The sequence below is a fragment of the Adiantum capillus-veneris genome, chromosome 24 (assembly GCF_014529385.1).
Source record: "Adiantum capillus-veneris isolate H3 chromosome 24, ASM1452938v2, whole genome shotgun sequence".
NCBI classification, from domain to species: domain Eukaryota; kingdom Viridiplantae; phylum Streptophyta; class Polypodiopsida; order Polypodiales; family Pteridaceae; genus Adiantum; species Adiantum capillus-veneris.
The window spans coordinates 46,307,454-46,326,418 of NC_140954.1; the positions used below are offsets into that span (position 1 = coordinate 46,307,454).

General features: G+C 45.8%; 2 protein-coding genes across 4 annotated transcripts in view; one reads left to right on the forward strand and one right to left on the reverse strand.

Moving 5' to 3' along the window:
- LOC147426311 (Rab3 GTPase-activating protein catalytic protein) overlaps positions 1-18,965 on the reverse strand; it is a 161,017-nt gene that overhangs the window by 84,100 nt on the left and 57,952 nt on the right. For all 3 annotated transcript variants that reach the window (XM_086499136.1, XM_086499135.1, XM_086499137.1), the window contains exons 9-11: positions 4,501-4,627; positions 2,019-2,128; positions 1,838-1,930 (exon numbers count right to left, since the gene is read on the reverse strand). In XM_086499136.1, the coding sequence (XP_086355262.1) occupies positions 1,838-1,930; positions 2,019-2,128; positions 4,501-4,627 (330 nt within the window). The remainder of the gene's footprint in view (positions 1-1,837; positions 1,931-2,018; positions 2,129-4,500; positions 4,628-18,965) is intronic.
- Positions 17,433-18,325, forward strand: LOC147426312 (uncharacterized). Its single transcript, XM_086499297.1, has one exon. The coding sequence runs from the start codon at positions 17,540-17,542 to the stop codon at positions 18,323-18,325; it is 786 nt and encodes a 261-aa protein (XP_086355423.1). The 5' UTR covers positions 17,433-17,539.

The following is an 18,965-nucleotide window of genomic DNA, read 5'->3' on the forward strand; positions in this document are numbered from 1 at the left end:
CTCTGTTTTGGCGTTTCAAGCAAAGAGAACATGTCTACGCGTGTCTCAGATGCTTCTGCACGCAATAGGACAGTTCCTCTTCGAATCGGACAAGTTTTCATGTGAGAAAACTCTCCAATTTCGCAATCCTTCGCGATGAATTGTGCGTACTTGTGGGGGATTAGCAATTAACTAATCCGGTTTCTGTTCAGAAGGCTCTTGCCTTGGCAAACATGCATAAACCCTTAGAACTGTACATGGTCAACTGAGTAGCCCATCCAGTGGAGCATTACCATATGTGCCAAAGGGGAGAGAGAGATACGTGAGAGCAAGTCATCGCGTTGCATGAGACAAGGGAGAAGGCAAGCACCCACTACTCACACACACTGTAAAGCACCATGAGCTGCTAATCGGTCTCCTCTCTCAATTTGGGCACCCTCTCTTCGGGCTGAGAGTGGAAAATTGTTGCAGGGCCGCCATGTGTCCATTTGCCTCTAGAGTTAATTCCGAGTACCCACTGACTTATAAGTGTAGCGAGGGGGCCTAAATGACTTTGAGATGAGCTGAGACACCCTTTTACTGCTTGGATTCCAATGCCGACTGGCCCAACCATCTCGTGGCGATGTGCCCTTCCCAATTGCAGGTGAAACTCTCGGCCGTCGGCCATTTCACACTGGCCACGCAATGTCTGGCCATTTGTGACTTCAAAAAGAGGGTACCACAAAGAAACCAACAACCAAGGTTAGCAATTGCCACGTCCTCGTGACATACCCCCCTCTTGAAATCGCAAACGTCCTCGATTCCATGCCATATATACATGCCGTTGATGATCTTGTGTTGTTAGCATGCTTTTATCATCGCATGTACCCGCAAGGAAGGTCATAACACATAGATACAGATGACTTAATGAGACCTTCATACTTTTGTCATTTCCATCTATGATAGAAGTGAGCATAATACCTTTAACACTTGAAGAGCGATGCACACTTCTATTACATTGAATCCGTATGTACATTTGATGTGCTAGCTCCATCATTACCCCTCCTTTGAACACGTTGGGTTGGGGCATACGTAGGCTGTAACCCAAAAGCCTGAAGGTAAATCTGCAATACTAGGATTTGAGTTGAGGACGCTGATGTCTATGTATGCCATAATTTCTGTTATGTAGACAATGTGAAACTCTTTTTGCCTTGCTAGGGCTGAATGGTTGTTGCCTTCTTCAGGTTTAGTCGTTAGCCTATCTATCCTCAGCTTGTCCATGTTCTCAGTTTTAAGGTTGTATAGGTCTTGTATCATGTTGTAAGTACTGTGTTAAAAGCAGGGAAGTGGTGTTTTTAAAAATGTCTCACTGCTAAAGCATTCTCTCTGTCTGGTAGATGCTACAAAGAAGCGAAAATGATCTCCTGAAGTTGAATGAAACATTAGTTTATTCACGAAACTCCCAATGGACCCAAGGCCCATTATCAAACCCATGGAAAGAAAATGGGTGCATTTGCTGGGTGCTATCTGATACCAGACGTCTAGCAGCATCTATCTATCTTGAGAGTCAAAAGAGTAGCAAGTCCACTTGTGAAGAAGTACTGTCCAAGGTCATTGTCCAGGCCAGAGGATACCCCAGATGCCTAACTATGTCGATAGGTTGCATTATTGACCAGCCCATAAAAGAGAGTGACAATTAAATATATCCGCCCCCTCCCACAACACACACACACCCCCCCCCCCCCCCCCCCCCCCAAAAAAAAGAAAGGCACACACTTTTCTTTATATTGTTATATTACTTACGGGAACACCAATATGAGGGAAACCTCATTGTATACATTATCATCTTATCCACGTTATTAATGCAAAAGAAACAGACCTTCCGGAAGAAGAGACTTCAGGACACGATCCAGAACGCTTTGAGGAGGAACTGCTGTGGAAGACGTAATCTTTTGCATAACCGGGCTATCTCCTGTGAGCTTGTATAAGTTATCACATAGTGCAAGGTGCACAGAAAAATCCAATAACATTAACAAGGAATGATCTACATATTGACCGACCAGTACAAAAGTCCTCCATAAACTTTGCCTCCGTCGAAGCAAAAAAGGCTTCTAATAGGTTGCGCATGCGAGAGGCAAAGCTCACTTGGCTCATCTCAAGATTCCCTTCCCTTCATAAAACAAGATTCTGATTGTCAATACAAGATACACTTCAAAAACCTCTAATACAGTTTCAAACTTTGCATGAGTGACATATCTTCAAGCAACACAATACTCCAACAAACAAAAGTTACTTCCCTATTATGTGGCTTTTTCAGGCAAAAAACGGATATTCCTGCTACACTATGTTAAGCTATAGATAGGCATCAATTGCATCTTCATGCAGGATGTGGCACATAGACAGCATCCTCTTCTTGCCTTTGTGTCGCTGGCCCTAACTAAAAGCCGATGCATAACATGGTTCTACAATCTTCAATATTCATTCTCTTGTCAAAGCAAGGATGGGGAACCAGATGTGCAATACTTAACAAACTAGAGTGCTTGTCCCAAATGCTAGAAATGTATGTCATTAGCATTGTACAATTGAGAATTGCAGAGTAGACAAGTGTTTTTCTTACATGAGATGTCCACAACCACAGGGATCTCGCTTACAGCTTCCTCACCATCAGCAGATTTGAGCCATCATTGTTCGCCATCAAAGGAGTATTGCGGGAAACTTAACAATCTCTTCCTCTTGAGACAACCCTTCATCATAGCCTACAGCTTCAGAGTCTTTCCGGAAATTCTTCTCTTCTATGCTTTCCTTTTTTGTAACACTTTAGAATTCATCAGCAATTTTACCTCGTTCAGGTCTCATCGGCAATTTTGGCCTTTACAAGACGTTAATATATCTTTTTTTCTTCCTTTATTTTCCATTTTGACAAGGGATTCAGTCAGAAATATGCTTCCCTTTTTTGTGACACTTTCTGATAAGAGATATCATCATGAATTGTACCTTGTTCTGCTCTCATGGGCTATTTTGGCCTTAAATATAAATCAATCTTTCTTCAATCCTACTAGGTTATTCCTGGGTTTGACGATAGCGCTGGTATACACTCAACGCAGTTGGTCCATTCGGCACATTGCCAAGTATCGGCTTGCAAAGGCAGCCTGAGAAAGAAAGAAAGAAAGATCTCTTTACCTCTATTAGAGGCCAAAGTCGGCCTATGAGACAAATCAAATATGCAGGTGTGTGCCCTTCATCTATTGGGCGAGGACAAAAGTACAAAGCAACAAAATGTGGTCATGTAGTACAGGGGGAGGGGGTGATTCATGTGGTATGAGGGAGGCTAGGATACAAGATACATGGTATATGAGGGAGGGAGGATGGAGCTCTAATCTCTAGCAAGTATGGGTGCACATTTATAGGAAATGGCATTGAGACTTCACAAGCAGGTCATGCTTTATGTATACCATCACTCTAGACCAACCAGCTGCCAACTGTGATCTACCAAAAAAGAGTAATCCCTCTGTCAACTATTGATTGGCAGAAAAGAGGGATCCGCCATCATCCATGGATAGTGGCTTTGTACAAAGGTAAGCCCAGCAGTCAGAGAGACAATCAGCAGATAACCCTGCCACTAACACATCACACTGCACAGAAAGAATTCTGTGATGTTTTTTTCTGGTCAAAGCAGGAGGAACAGACTTGGCAACACTTTAGACACCCAGTAAACGCCAAAATGACTTACGGAACCAAGATTTTGTCAGATTATGAAAGTCTTAACAAGTCTGAACTGCTCGGCAAACAAAAACCTATGTGTACGGACGAGAGATCCTCCTGCATGATTCATATATCAGCATTCCATCAATTACCCTTTTGAAACTAGAGTGCTGAAGAAGAAGATATCTTTTCCAAATGGATCAATTCCCTTCTTTGTAAACTGGCAAGGAATTGCCAGAGCCACAGTCCTAGATATAAAGCAAAAAAAAAAATCTCCTATGAAGCTTAGAAGCTACTTTAGAAAATCTAGTCTGGGCTCTAACCATGTATTCTTTATGAAAAACAAAACGCACGACCTATTAAAAAAAAACTGTGTAAGCAGAAACAGTGATCATTATTGGGGAGCAATTACATCCACGGTACAGCTTCTCAATTGCATGCAAACTTGTGAAGTGTACGATGTAGCAACAGAAATGAACTACCGTTCAAGAGAGAGAGCCTACAGGAATTAGCACTTGCTGACGTAGTTCAAGTGCATATTTCTTAACTGAATTCATCTAAAGAAACTAGAAAACTAGATTAGAAAGATTGAACACGAGAAACTGCATACAGGCCTTGGGTCATGAGTTCAGCAAGCAATTAATCATCAGCCTCAAATCCTGAAACATCCTCAACGGCAACCTCCTAGATATAACATTCAAGGTCAAGGATTTCCTGCGAGCATTGAAGTTCACAGTATGATCCTACAGAGTAATCTACTGTTGAAAGAGCATGCAGCCGTGAAATTCCAAGCATTATGTTTCTTCGAAAAGAGGAGTCAAAGCTAAAAGGATTGCATACAAGCCTTGTGTTATGACTGGAGCAAGCAACCATTTGTCAGCCTCAAATGTGGATACATTCTCAAACTCAGCCATGTCCAGTGAGCTCTCCACCAATCTATTTGACCAAGTGGCAACCAATTCAAAACCTGTGATGCAAAAAAATAAGATTGATACGTTTTGTAGTTAAGCAAGAGGCGTATAAACAAACAAAATAAACTTGGACAGCACTAGACAATGCACAATTGAGTTATTGTCTTAAATACAAAAGGTCATGCAGTGGTTGTCGGGTCACCTGTTGGCCCTAGTGTTGACCATAACATGTAAATGTCAACCTTGTTGATTGTTGGAATGTACAGAACAGGAACTCCTTGCTACCACAGGCCACCTATGGATATTGTCAAACGAACAGCCGTAACATCCCTTGCTGGTGCAGCATCCTAGGACGTAACCGAGCACCTATCAGAACGTAGTTCGTTATACCACCTAGGCTTGCCTCCTCAAGGTGACCTCTCACAAGCCTAACCTCAAGGGCTCTCATCTGACACTCTGCTAGTGGTGGCAGTCACAAACAATTGTAGCCCAGCTACAGTGCTTACTCTATTGGCACTAAGACATGAAGTACTAGTGTGTGTGGTAGTATTCTCCAGTTCCTGTCTCGACTCGGTTGGCTTTGTTTTCTACAGCTCATTTTCTTATTTCTGTCGCCAATTTCAGTTCTTCACTGATGTTTGGTTTCTTATTTTATTTCCATTGGTCCTTTCTGTCTTGGTACAGAGTCCAGACTGGTCTATTTCATGCTACTGCTTTGAGATGCATCCACGCACACACATTGCACTTTTGTAGAGACTCTCATTTTTGGCATGCCCAGTGCAATCTCACCTGATGTCTCACTCAAATTTGGTTTCCAATGGCACCCTATCTAATCTGTTGAAGCTGGTCTATTTTGTTGGTCTACTAGGTGCTGGTTGACCGGGCAGATCTAGTCGAAATTCATCAATCAAGCGAATCTGATGTACTAGTTTGTCGAAGCAGGTCGACTTGTTTGTGAAAAAGTGTTGGTCAACTTAGCTACATTGGTCTACTTGTTGGCCTATTGTGCTGGTCTACATCTAGCTGGCATACCCGATTGGTTACGGGAGTGCAAGTTACTCGATTGAGGTCATGTATGGACCATACCAGGCAGTCTAAGGACACCCGGGTCAGCCCTCTCAAGAGTCCATTGAAGCAATACCACATGACGTGTCAGTCTTTCATGTGACAGAGAGGGCCCAAATAATTAAAAATCCTAACCCCCAACAACTTGCAGGTCCCTGGCCAATGGGGCCTAAAGATTAAAATGAAGCAACACGCACAAACACGTCAGTTGCATAGCAGATATGATGGCATGACATGTTGTACGGAGGGCCCGCGAATTGCAGAAGTTGCTGGTGACATGGCAGCGTGTAGAGACAACCCAGTTGGGCGCTAGCAATTGGACCAGAAGCTTTTGGCTTCAGTGCTTTTCAAGTGAGATGCTCTTGGTAGGTCAACTGTCAACCTCAGACTCCAGAGTGCAGATGAGGATGGATTCTAGTAGCAATATCTTTGTTCTAGTTCTTTTGTACCCAGACATGGTATAAGATTCACCATTTTGTAACAGTTTTTTTCTGCTCCAGCTGCGCAGACACAGAGAGAACCTGATGAGAGGAGAGGCTAGCCAGTCTTAGAGACACATCACAGACTTCTTTAGAGCAGACACTGGACACCCGGAGGAGCTACTACCACAGCAGAGCTTGTCGCCTCACACTAGAGGCACACTGATCGACTGAGCAACTTAGCTGGGGAGATACCGACGCCCACGACTGCAGAGGACTACACAGCATCGACGGAGGCTACATCAGAGGATTCAGATCACTTTGGCCCGGCATGCACGACACCCGGTCAGACTGCTGACCATGGAGAAGATTGATGAGATCCGCCAGTGACAACCGATGCTAGATCTCTTGTGATACCAGTTTTAGGATCCCGTAGTATTTTTATTTTGTTTTGTTTTGTTTTGTTTTCGGATGCCAGTTTTAGGATACCATAGTATTTTTATTTTTATTTTGTTATTTTGTCATTTTCTTACTCTAACTTTGTATCACATCTACCACATTGTAACATTCTAGTCTCATAGGTCACTTTGGACGTTAATATAACATTTCATTTCATTCATTTTCCATTTCTCTCCCTCTCTCTCTCTCTCTCTCTCTCTCTCTCTCTCTCTCTCTCTCTCTCTCTCTCTCCTTTTTTTTTTTGGGAAAAAGTCAAGGCTGTATATTACTGAGTACAAAATAATCCCAGTGGATGCCAAAATAGCCTATCACATGGGGTGTACAAACTGAATGTAAGGGTGAGAGCCACCATAGTGACTACTCGACTAGAACAATCTCATGGTGCTCGGTGTGAGGAGTGGAGGAGAAACCACTGAGGAGGGGCATAATGCCAAGTAATCTAACCACCTGTCAGTGTGAAGAAGAGTGAGGATCTTGCCCAACGCTGAAGGAAGGCAAATCGACGAGCCTCGGCTGCTCTAGATGTACCGGAGGACGAATCCCACTGCCAAATCAGGGTGTGAATGATGTCCAGCCAAATGGCAGTGAGGATATCCTAAAGGAGCTGTGGAGCCGCACTGAGAATGTGAAGACAACGAGCTCTCCAAATATTCCATAGTGTAATACTAGTGATGACTGAGAAAACTGCATCACGTGTCTGAGTATCCCCCTGCCAAGCAATCTGTGGTAGCATAGCCAAAGTCCCTCGCCGATGACCAGTCGAGGTAAGCATAAGAGCTGGATCTATGGCTGAGCCCTCGTAGAAAAGATGCGGGCCGGGCATCGGCATCAACCATGAGACAGATCCCCAAGTAAGAAATCCATGTTCAGCACCTGTTCTGCTGAGTAGAGAGCAAACTGCAAGCCACACTACATGGGAAGCTCATCATGGCCAAAGACAGTGGGCAGGTGACTCAAGTTGGTGCAAAGGGCAGCGAGTACATAACGGATCATGACCCATAGTAGCTAGCCAAGTCCCAACCGATAGTCCGGCATGAGCAATCATCCACATGAAAAAGGAAATACGACGAGCAATACTTACCGCCTCCAATGATTACTTCTCCTGAGATCTGGGGTCAATATGTAACATCATTATATATGGTACCTGGACAGCCTCCATTACCAGATCCGCTAGAGCCATGCCCTGCTACTAGTACTTTCTTTACTACGGAAATGGTGGAAAAAGCCATTGATAAGATGAAGACAAGAAGAGCATATGATCATGATGGTTTAGTAGCAGAACATCTGATCCATGCCAGGGATCTACTTTCAGAAGTCCTTGCTCGTCTGTTTAATCGGGTCATGTGTGAAGGATTACCTGAATCTTGGAAATTATCTACTATCGTACCTATTTTCAAGTCAGGGGATCCTATGATACCCGGGAACTACCGTACCATTATGGTAGGTCACACATTGACCCGACTGTACGCATCCATTCTTGAACAAAAATTGAGTAGATGGGCAGAGAATGAGGGCATAAGGGCAGCAGGACAAGCTACATTCAGGAGGGGTTATTCCACTTTAGATCGTATTCTTACGCTCAGAGCCATTATTGAGGAAGGAAGAGCAAACGGGAGAAGGATGTATTGTTTCTTTGTGGATTTGAGGAAAGCTATTGATATAGTACCAAGGGCCAGATTGATGTGCAGGATGCAAGAGTTAGGGGTCCCCAAAGAGATTATTTGGGGGATCGTGGCCTTATACGGGTCAGTAACTGGTTATGTACGTACTCCAAAACGGGATTCCTACATTGTTCATTCCACCCTTGGAGTAAAGCAGGGATGCCCACTGTCCCCTACTTTATTTGGTATGCACATAGATGAGGTATCAAATTACATTGATAGAGAAGGTGATAGAGGTGGTCAACTTGTAGGGTCATGGATCCCTTTGTTGTTGTATGCAGATGATATAGTATTGATAGCAGAATCACCAGATGGAATGCAGAGGCAGCTAGATGCATTACATAAATTCGCGGAGGACAGTGGACTGTCGGTAAACTTGGGTAAAACCAAAGTTATGGTGTTTAACACCACACGGCAGTGGGTTAGGAGATCGGCACTTACATTTGCATATGGCCAGGATACAGTAGAGTACACAGATGCATACACATACCTTGGGGTGGTATTTGCAGGACCGAAGTTTACTCTTAAGAAACCAGCGGATGCTAGATTATCCAGAGCCTCTGCGGCCCTGGGAGGGTTGGAGAGGATGTGTTCACAAGTGCAGTTTCAGGAACCACGAACAAAACTTTGGCTCGTTGATACTGTGGTAGCTTCGGCTATGCTTTATGGGGTCCAGATTTGGGGACCATCTGTGGATTTGGATAATTGGAAGTCAATGGAGAGACCTTTGGTATCTATGATTTCCCAAATGATTAGAGCCAAGGCCTCCGTACCACACGCGATTACCCGAGCGGAACTAGCGGCCCCTCCGATAGAAATTGAAGATCTTACCAGATCAGTGTCCTTTATACATGGTTTGTGGGATACAAATAATGGCCGATATACTAGACTGGTCCTCGAATCCTCTCGACAATTGGCAATGAAAGGGGATACATCATGCTGGTATGCGCAACTGTCCTCGTGGTTTCAGAGACACGGGTTCAGTATGGAAAGATTACCCCCCTTCCAATACTCTCTTGAGGCTCCATCACTGGCAATTACACGAACGGAGATTAATAAAATCATCCGACAGGATCTTATACAGTTGGATACTAAGAGGACATGGGTAGACCCTACACAAGAATTGGGCACATAGATGACCGACTACAAAGAAAACTTCCTACAACTTTCTGAAGATGGATTTGTGATTCGCCCGAGTTACATGGATACCCACCTGTCTCATGGTTTGAGATGTGCTATTGGTCAGATTCGTACATCCTCACACCCATTGGAAATTGAATTTGGCAGATTTAGGGGAATCCCACCTGAGAGCAGAATTTGCAAGTTATGCGGAATGGAGCCGGAGACAGAATTACACTATATATGCCACTGCACAGTATACTATGAGATACGTGGACGTTTTCATTGCCTCTTTAAAGAAGGCTTTGGACCTCTAGATAGAATCATGCAATACCAAGATCAAAGATGCTTAGGCTTGTACCTACTCGAACTACATCGGCACAAAGAGAATCTAATGAGAAGACAAAGAGCACTACAGCCTCAAAGGTAGATCACAGATTTCTTCGGATCGAGAGAAGCAGGAGTGGAAGGGGAAGCAAGAGGCCAGCAGCCAACACAAAGGAGTACCCACATTCATACCAAAGGCACCCTAATTGACAAAGCGATTGAGCTTGGGAAATCGAGACGACCACAACCAAGATGCAGAAGCACACTTCACCGGAGGAGACTACAACAAAGGATTAAAAGCATTCTAGCCAGACACCCAGAATGGTCCTAAGAAGTTTATTTAATACTTTGTATTTAGTTTTTTCACATTTACTTTCACACTTTTCACACTTAGTACTTTAGTACTAAGGTACCCAGACATTGTAACAGATTCACCACTTTTGTATCAGTTTGGTCTCATAGGTCATTCTGGCCTTTTGAAGACGTTAATATAACATTTCATTTCATTTCTCTCTCTCTCTCTCTCTCTCTCTCTCTCTCTCTCTCTCTCTCTCTCTCTTTTTTTTTGGGAAAAGTCAGGGCTGTATATTACTGAGCACAATATAATCCCCAGCGGATGCCAAAATAGCCTATCACGTGGGGTGTACAAGCTGAATGTAAGGGTGAGAGCCACTATAGTGACAACTCGACTAGAACAATCTCATGGTGGTCTGTGTGATGAGTGGAGGAGAAACCACCGAGGGGAGGCATAATGCCATGTAATCTGGCCACCTGTAAGTGTGAAGAAGAGTGGGGATTGGGCCCAACGCCGAAGGAAGGCAAAGCGACGAGCCTCGGCTGCTCGAGATGTACCTGAGGAAGAATCCCACTGCCAAATCAGGGTGTGAATGATGTCCAGCCAAATGGCAGTGAGGGTATCCTGAAGGAGCTGTGGAGCCGCACTGAGAATGTGAAGACAACGAGCTCTCCAAACATTCCATAGTGTAATGCTAGTGATGACTGAAAAAACTTCATCACGTGTCTGAGGATCCCCCTGCCAAGCAATCTGTGGTAACATAGCCAAAGTCCCTCGCCGATAACCAGTCGAGGTAAGCATAAGAGCTGGATCTGTGTCTGAGCCCTCGTAGAAAAGATGCGGTCCGGGCATCGGCATCAACCATGAGACAGATCCCCAAGTGAGAAATCCATGCTGAACACTCGCTCTGCTAAGTAAAAAGAAAACTGCTAGCCACACTACATGAGAAGTTGAGCATGACCAAAGACAGACAGTGTGCAGGTGACTGAAGTGGTCGCAAAGGACAGCGAGTACATAACGGATCATGACCCATAGTAGCTAGCCAAGTCCCAACGGGAAGTCCTGCATGTGCAATCATCCACATGAAAAAAGAAATACGACGAGCCCCATGTAAATCCCAGACGGCTGACCAAAACTGCTATAGATAGGCATGGGAGAGACCTGAATGTAACCAGAAACTCATACGAGTGGGCTGACCTGGGTGCTGTCTCATCAATGCTAATCTTCCAATTCTAACAGTGTACTCAAAGAATGATACAAGTGCAGCGGTGGGGTTAGAGTGAGGCCAATGCCACTCTCCTGGGTCCCAATAAAGCTGAGATAGGGCACGACTCTCCCACACCCAAAGCCTCCAAAGTGCGGCATCAACAGAAGCGAAACGGGGGTCAACACAACGATGCTTCCCGCGGGAGCCAACTACTCGTATGGCCTCCCATCGAGCGCCGGGGTAGACAAGGTGCGAAGAGGTAGTATCATATGTCAATCTAGCATGAATCCCCTGAGAGTAGTCAGTATCAACTGTGAACAGCATGGTGTCTAAACGAACTAATAAGAGAGTGCTCTGAGCAAAGAGGCCTTCCCAGCCACAATGTGGAGGCATCTGAACTGTGCCTCGCATGACTGCATCCCACTGTGAAGGAACGGTGGAGTCAATCTCAAGCAGTCTGTTTGTCACCCCGCGACCAATGTCATAATGTTCTGTCACAAAATCTGCGTCCAGCATACGTGTCTCATGAAACAACCCCATAGAGGCAGCAGGGCCAGAGTCCCAAGCAGCCCAATCAATGTGAGTCCTCTCTCCAAGCTGACGAGGTGGAGTAACCGAAGAATCAAGAACTGCATCATTCCAAATGAGAGGCTAGCGCTCAATCTCCTCACGACATGAGGGAGGTGAGCGTATGATAGCCCGTCGCATGGAAACCCAAATCTGAAGGAGCGATCGGATGAAGGGTAAGAGAGTGCTGGTGAACAAGGGGGCATTTGTAAAGAGAAAACGATACCCTGTATGCCAAGTAAGACCATCTCTAGTGCCGAGGCGTGGAGTCGCGGTGCAAAGAGCAGCCTGAAGAAGCATCTTCCAAGGTTCTTGGCCGGGAAAAAGACCCCGAACAATAAGCTTGGTGAGAAGGGTGCGGCTCTGTAATTCTGGATCAATAATGCCAAGGCCTCCCTCTGACCTAGGACGAATAATCGTGGACCAACGAACTCGAGCACGAGTATCAGTAGTCCCATCTGTGCCACTCCATAAAAAGTTCCGCACTAGTCAGCGGAGCTGAGCTATTACACCAGAATGAAGCATCCAACAAGAGGCCGTATACCATACTGTGGCCAGAATGACCTGGTTAGCGACCAATGCACGGCCAGCCAACGACAGATGACGTGAAGACCAATGACATAGCTTCCTGCGAATAGACTGTAGTACGGGTGCAAACTGCTGCTTTGAGGAAACGTCAAATCCAATCTGAAAGCCCAGATATCTGCATGTCTGACCCGGGTGCAGCCATGTGAAACCATCAGCTATCCCCCAAGTAGGTATGTCATCACTACCAACCAGTAACCCATAGGATTTATGCCAGTTAATGCGTGCACCACTGGCAATGCAAAAAACCTCTAGGGCCTCCCGCATGGCATCAAGAGCAGCTAGCAAATAGCGCAACATTAGCATAGTGTCATCAGCAAACTCCTGATCGATAAGGTCCGGAGCTGAAGGTACTGGCATGGTCAAGCCACAAAATGCATGACTCTGAGCACGAAGAAAGTCGGACATAGTCTCTCCTACAAACAGATACAGATATGCTGCCAAAGGACATCCCTGACGGACAGATCGAGAAAGCTCAAAACTGCGACTGACACGGCCACCAATAGTAATAGCACTGCTGGCAGTCCTGAAGAGAGCGGAAATGTCTCTCTCTCTCTCTCTCTCTCTCTCTCTCTCTCTCTCTCTCTCTCTCTCTCTCTCTCTCTCCAGAGTGCAAATGAGGATGGATTTTAGTAGTAGTATCTTTGTTCTAGTTCTTTTGTACCCAGACATGGTATTAGATTCACGATTTTGTAACAAATTGGTCTCATAGCTCATTTTGGCTTTTTGAAGACGTTTAATATAACATTTCATTTCTCTCTCTCTCTCCTCGACTGTCAGAGAGCTCCATTGTATCAGCTCACCCCCCCCCCCCCCCCCCCCCCCCCCCTCCTTTTTGTATTCCCTTTGTATCAGCTTTCACCCCACCCCTAGCCACTATTTTCTTTTCAGTTCTTTTTACTTTTTGTACCCAGACCTGGTATTAAATTCACCACATCTAACCTTTTGGTCTCATAGGTCATTTCGGCCTTTTGAAGACGTTAAACTTACATTTCGTTTCATTTCATTTCTCTCTCTCTCTCTCTCTCTCTCTCTCTCTCTCTCTCTCTCTCTCTCTCTCTCTCTCTCTCTCTCCCACCTAGTTGATTAGATCACACCTAGTTGTTTCAGATTTAGCTATCCCACCTAATTGATTAGATCACATCTAGCTGTTTCGGATTCCATAGCATTTTATTCTGTCATTTTTGTTACTCTGACTTTATATCAGATCCACCACATTGTAACTTTCTGGTCTCATAATTCTGGCCTTCTAAAGACGTTAATATAACATTTCAATTCATTTTCATCTCTCTCTCTCTCTCTCTCTCTCTCTCTCTCTCTCTCTCTCTGCCCTGAGGCTCGCGCTCACACTGCTGCTACCAGAGGCGCGCACCATCTTTGTGTGCCGGCTGCCCCTCACGCTGCTGCTGCTGTTGCGGGGGCAACAGGCCATTACAGCACCATCATCGCAGGTCTTGGGGCAGCGATCAGCTTGGGGCTACGCCCTCTTCATCACCAGCTCGAAGCAGCAGGCAACAAGGCGGTGCCCTGATTATCATCTGGCTCGGGGCATATAGCAAGGCTGCGCCCTTAGCAAGACAGGTCGCGCACGCGCTGCTCTGCCGGCTCCTGCTCGCGCTACCCTGAAGTCCTACGCGTAGCAAGTCCCAACAACCCTACGCGTAGCAAATTCCCCCCTTCATCTACGCATAGCAAGTCAAAGCTCTTACGTTCAAATTTAGAGAGATTTTTAAGCCTTAAGGTAAAAAGCCTTAAGATGAAAAAAAAATTAAGTTTACCCTATTCTCACTCCCTCACCCTAGTACCCTAGTAACCTACCCCACATTTGTGCCTACCGAAGGGGAAGGGCCGGGTGTAGATAGCTACACCACCCCAAAAAAACAACAGCTACATTTAAGCGGAGAAACAGAGACTGTACTATCACCAGGATCATTACGCGTGGGGAAAACATCCAAGATACATGATGAACTAATGATGGAGAAGGTCCAGGTGATGCTCAAATCACAGCTAAACTACATGAGAGATGACATCAGGAAGGAAATGCACGCGAGCGCTGAGAGCTACAGGAACTCCATGTATGGAGACATGATGAGAGAACTAAGGAGAGAGATCCGGGGGATACAGAATGAGGAGATTCAGATCTTGAAAACGGAATTACGAAACCTAATCAAGGCCGAAGTAAATGTAACAGAATGCGTTATGCAAAAGAAACTCGATGAGGCAGTAGCAAGTTTTGAAGCATGGAGAACAAATAAGGAAAAACACATGGGGGAAAAGGATGCAATAATCGAGGAGCTAAAAGGAGAACTTGCGGCTTGCAAATCTGCAACTAAGGAGAAGGGAGACGACCAACCTTCGGTGCTGAAGGAGCTCGAGGACATGAAGGATCAGATGATAGCTCTACGGGAAGGAGATGAACAGAAATCGAAAACGGCATCTTCATGGGCGGAACGTCTTGTGAAGACACAAGAAAAGGTTGATGAACCAGAGAAATGGATTGAGGATGCGAAGAAAGGGAAGGCCCAGATGCCCGAGACCACACCTACTTCTACCATTATTAATATGACCATTGAGGAAGAGCAGAAAAGGAAGACTCGGGCTCTGCATGTGCGGGTCACAGGAGTCAAAGACAAAGAGAATGTAGATGAAGAAGTGAAGGAACTGCTACAACGCATGGGCATCACAGAGCCTACTCACACAAGTGCATGGAGAGTGGGCAAGAAAGGAATCGATGAGAAGGGAAACGTAAAGGATAGGGCACTTATTCTCCGATTCCAAAATATAGAAACACACACACACACACACGGACAGAGATCACCAGACTCTCTCTCTCTCTCTCTCTCTCTCTCTCTCTCTCTCTCTCTCTCTCTCTCTCTCTCTCTCTCTCTCTCTCTCTCTCTCTCTCACACACACACACACACACACACACACGGACAGAGATCACTAGACTCATACGTGGATCTGATTTAGCTAAATACCATGACCACATGGATACAGCCGACACAGGAGTTGGGCACAAAGATGGCCTTCTACAGAGAGCATCTTCTCCAACTCACGAAGGACGGCTTTGTGACTAGGCCTGCATACATGGATACACATTTATCTCATGGGATAAGATGCGCTATTGGACAGATATGCACATCCTCACATCAGCTCGAGATTGAGATTGGCCGATTTCGAGGGGTGCCGGCAAGAGCCAAGATATGTCACCTATGTAACTTAGAGCCAGAGACAGAGCTGCACTACACGTCACTGCACGGCAGACTATAAGATACGCGGCCGCTTCCACTGCCTGTTCAGAGAAGGGTTCGGACCTTTTTCTAGAGTCATGAGATACAAGGATCAGAAGTATCTCGGATTGTTCCTGCTAGAGCTGCGCAGACTTAGGGGGAGCTTGCTAAGGACATCAGGGGGAAGAAATTCTCAGAGACGAATCACAGAGTTCTTCACACCAAACAGAGGAGAGCCAATGGAACAGTCATTACAGCAGATCTTAGAGCCTACTCATACTAGAGGTACACTGCATGACCGAGCAACTGAACTTGGCAGATCCAGACGTCCACGACCTCGGGGGGTCTCCCACTACCGATGAAGGCTGCAACAGAAGATAAAGATCACTCTAGCTCGACATGCAAGACGCCCAACCAGAGTTCTGACCATGGAGGAGGTCGATGAGATCCGACAGCGACCGATGAGAGATTTCATATGAACCCACAACACACACACACACACCCCCCCCCTGATTTCCTTTCTCCTTAGTGTTTTAGTGTTAGTTCTTTGTAGCTTGGTAACTTTGTAATTTCCGTAGTCGGACATGGTATCAGATTTACCAATTGTAATTTTTTGGTCTCATAGGTCATTTTAGCTTCTTGAGTATAACATTTCATTTTATCTCTCTCTCTCTCTCTCTCTCTCTCTCTCTCTCTCTCTCTCTCTCTCTCTCTCTCACAACACACACACATGGACAGAGATCACCACACTCATACGTTAGGATCTGATTCAGCTAAATACCATGACCACATGGATACAGCCGACACAGGAGTTGGGCACGAAGATGGCCTTCTACAGAGAGCATCTTCTCCAACTCACGGAGGACGGCTTTGTGACTAGGCTTGCATACATGGATACACACTTATCTCATGGGATAAGATGCGCTATTGGACAGATATGCACATCCTCACATCAGCTCGAGATCGAGACTGGCCGACTTCGAGGGGTGCCGACAAGAGCCAGGATATGTCACCTATGTAACTTAGAGCCAGAGACAGTTGCACTACACATGTTATTGCCCGGCATACTATGAGATACGCGGCCGCTTCCACTGCCTGTTCAGAGAAGGGTTCGGACCTTTTTCTAGAGTCATGAGATACGGGATCAGAAGTGTCTTTGATTTTTCCTGCTAGAGCTGCGCAGACTTAGGGGGAGCTTGCTGAGGACATCAGGGGAAAGAGAGTCTCAAAAACGAATCACAGAGTTCTTTACACCAAACAGAGGAGAGCCAACGGAGCAGTCATTATAGCGGATCTCAGAGCCTACTCATACTAGAGGTACACTGCTTGACCGAGCCACTGAACTTGGCAGATCCAGACGTCCACGACCTCAGGGGGTCTCCCACTACAGACGAAGGCTGCAACAGAAGATACAGATCACTCTAGCTCAACATGCAAGACGCCCAATCAGAGTTCTAACCATGGAGAAGGTCGATGAGATCCGACAGCGACCGATGAGAGATTTCATATGAACCCACAACAACCCCCCCCCCCCCCCCCCCCCCTATTTCCTTTCTCCTTAGTGTTTTAGTGTTAGTTCTTTGTAACTTGGTAACTTTGTAATTTCCGTAGTCAGACATGGTATCAGATTCACCAATTGTAACGTTTTGGTCTCATAGGTCATTTTGGCCTCTTGAAGACGTTAATATAACATTTCATTTCATTCATCTCTCTCTCTCTCTCTCTCTCTCTCTCTCTCTCTCTCTCTCTCTCTCTCTCTCTCTCTCTCTAACACTAACGTGCGCACCTGCGCCTGCGCCCGCGCCCGCGTGCGCTTGCCTGCGCACCTCAGTCAGCTGGCACCTTAACTTGCGCACCTGCCCGCCTGTACACCATGGCCACCAAGGTACTCCCTTCACCGCCGTGACAGCCCGACAGCAAGAGTGCCGACAATGCTGACAGGTATTGCACGATTCCCTACCTATGCAATCAGTGCACATTAATCAAAGGGTATCCAGAAGCTGTTGAATAGTGAGCTCATCACCTATCAAACCAATGCCAAAGGACACGTCCCCCAAGGATTCAAGGGACATGACGATCACATGTACTACACAGGACATCTGGGGACTGCTACTGTCTATCCAAGAACAGGTACGACAACAGAATGAGGTGATTTCACGTCAAAATGAAGACATCAAAAACCTGACACTACGCAACCAAGAGTTGGATCATACCATTGCACTGCAAGCTCTGAAGCTTCAGCAACAAGAAGACACCCTGAAAACGCTGCAAACTCAAGTGTTGGAACAAGGAAGTCACATAACACAGGTCACCAATAATGTAACCGATGCGCCCGAGGGGTCTCCTCCATCTTGGGCACAGATAGTGAAACAAGAGAGGACCATGGGACACGAGACAGGAGAGATGTATACGTATGAGAGTATGTATACGCATGAGGATTCTACCGAATACAAGGAAAGGGAGAAAAGATCCCAAAACATTGTGATACGAGGCATGCCAGAACCTGAGGGGGAAACAGTCATGTCATTGAACGTAGATGTTACCACCTTGTTAGCAGAAAAGCTTGATATGCAAGATGCAGGGGTATATGGGGCACATAGAGTGGGCCAGAAGAAGACTGATGCTCATAGGGCAGTTGTATGCACATTGTTGGATGCTCCCAAAAGGACCATAATTTTGAAAATTGCACGCTTCTACTTGAAAGGCACTCAGTACTATGTAAGTGAAGATAGAACACCGACACAAAAGGTAGCAAGAAGGAAAGCATATGAGGAACGTCTCAAGGAGAAAAAACCAGGATCACCGCCTAAAAATGCATAGGGGCACGCGACCCATGGGATCACGACCATACAGGTTACAAGTTGGAATTGTAGAGGTTTCCCATGGCATAAGGGAGAAGGTCTGGTGGATATTCTACCACAAGCTGACATACTCTTTCTATTGGAAACATGGGAACAAAACACATGCAGGCTGCCAGACATTAGTGGATATATCAAGCACTTCGTATGGTGGAATGGTACCAAAATGCGAGGACAAGGAGGTGTAGCTGTAATGTATAAGGAAGAGCTTCAAAGGTTGGTTGAGGTATGCAAGATTGATGACCATAAGCGCTATATATGGGTTAAGGTTTGCTCATCAAAAGGATTGATCTTTGTCGCAGGATGCTATATCTCGCATCGAGAGTCACCTTTTTATGACACAAACCAGCTATCCAAAAATGACCCCTTTGTTGACCTATGTACAGACATTGCAATGTATGCACAAGAGGGAGCAGTTGTCCTTCTTGGGGATTTGAATGCCCGGATTGGAAACACACAGGTACAATTGACAGACCATTCACTCCACCCTGCGGATAAGAATGGGGAACTTATGGCAGAGCTCGCTGCTGCTGTTGCGCTACCCACTCGCCATCGCAACCTCCCCCTGCCCTCGCGCGCCACCGCTGGCCTTTCCCCCCCTG

Coding starts and splice junctions, on each gene's coding strand:
- LOC147426312 (XM_086499297.1), top strand. CDS start 17,540: ATGCCAAAGGACACGTCCCCCAAGGATTCAAGGGACATGACGATCACA.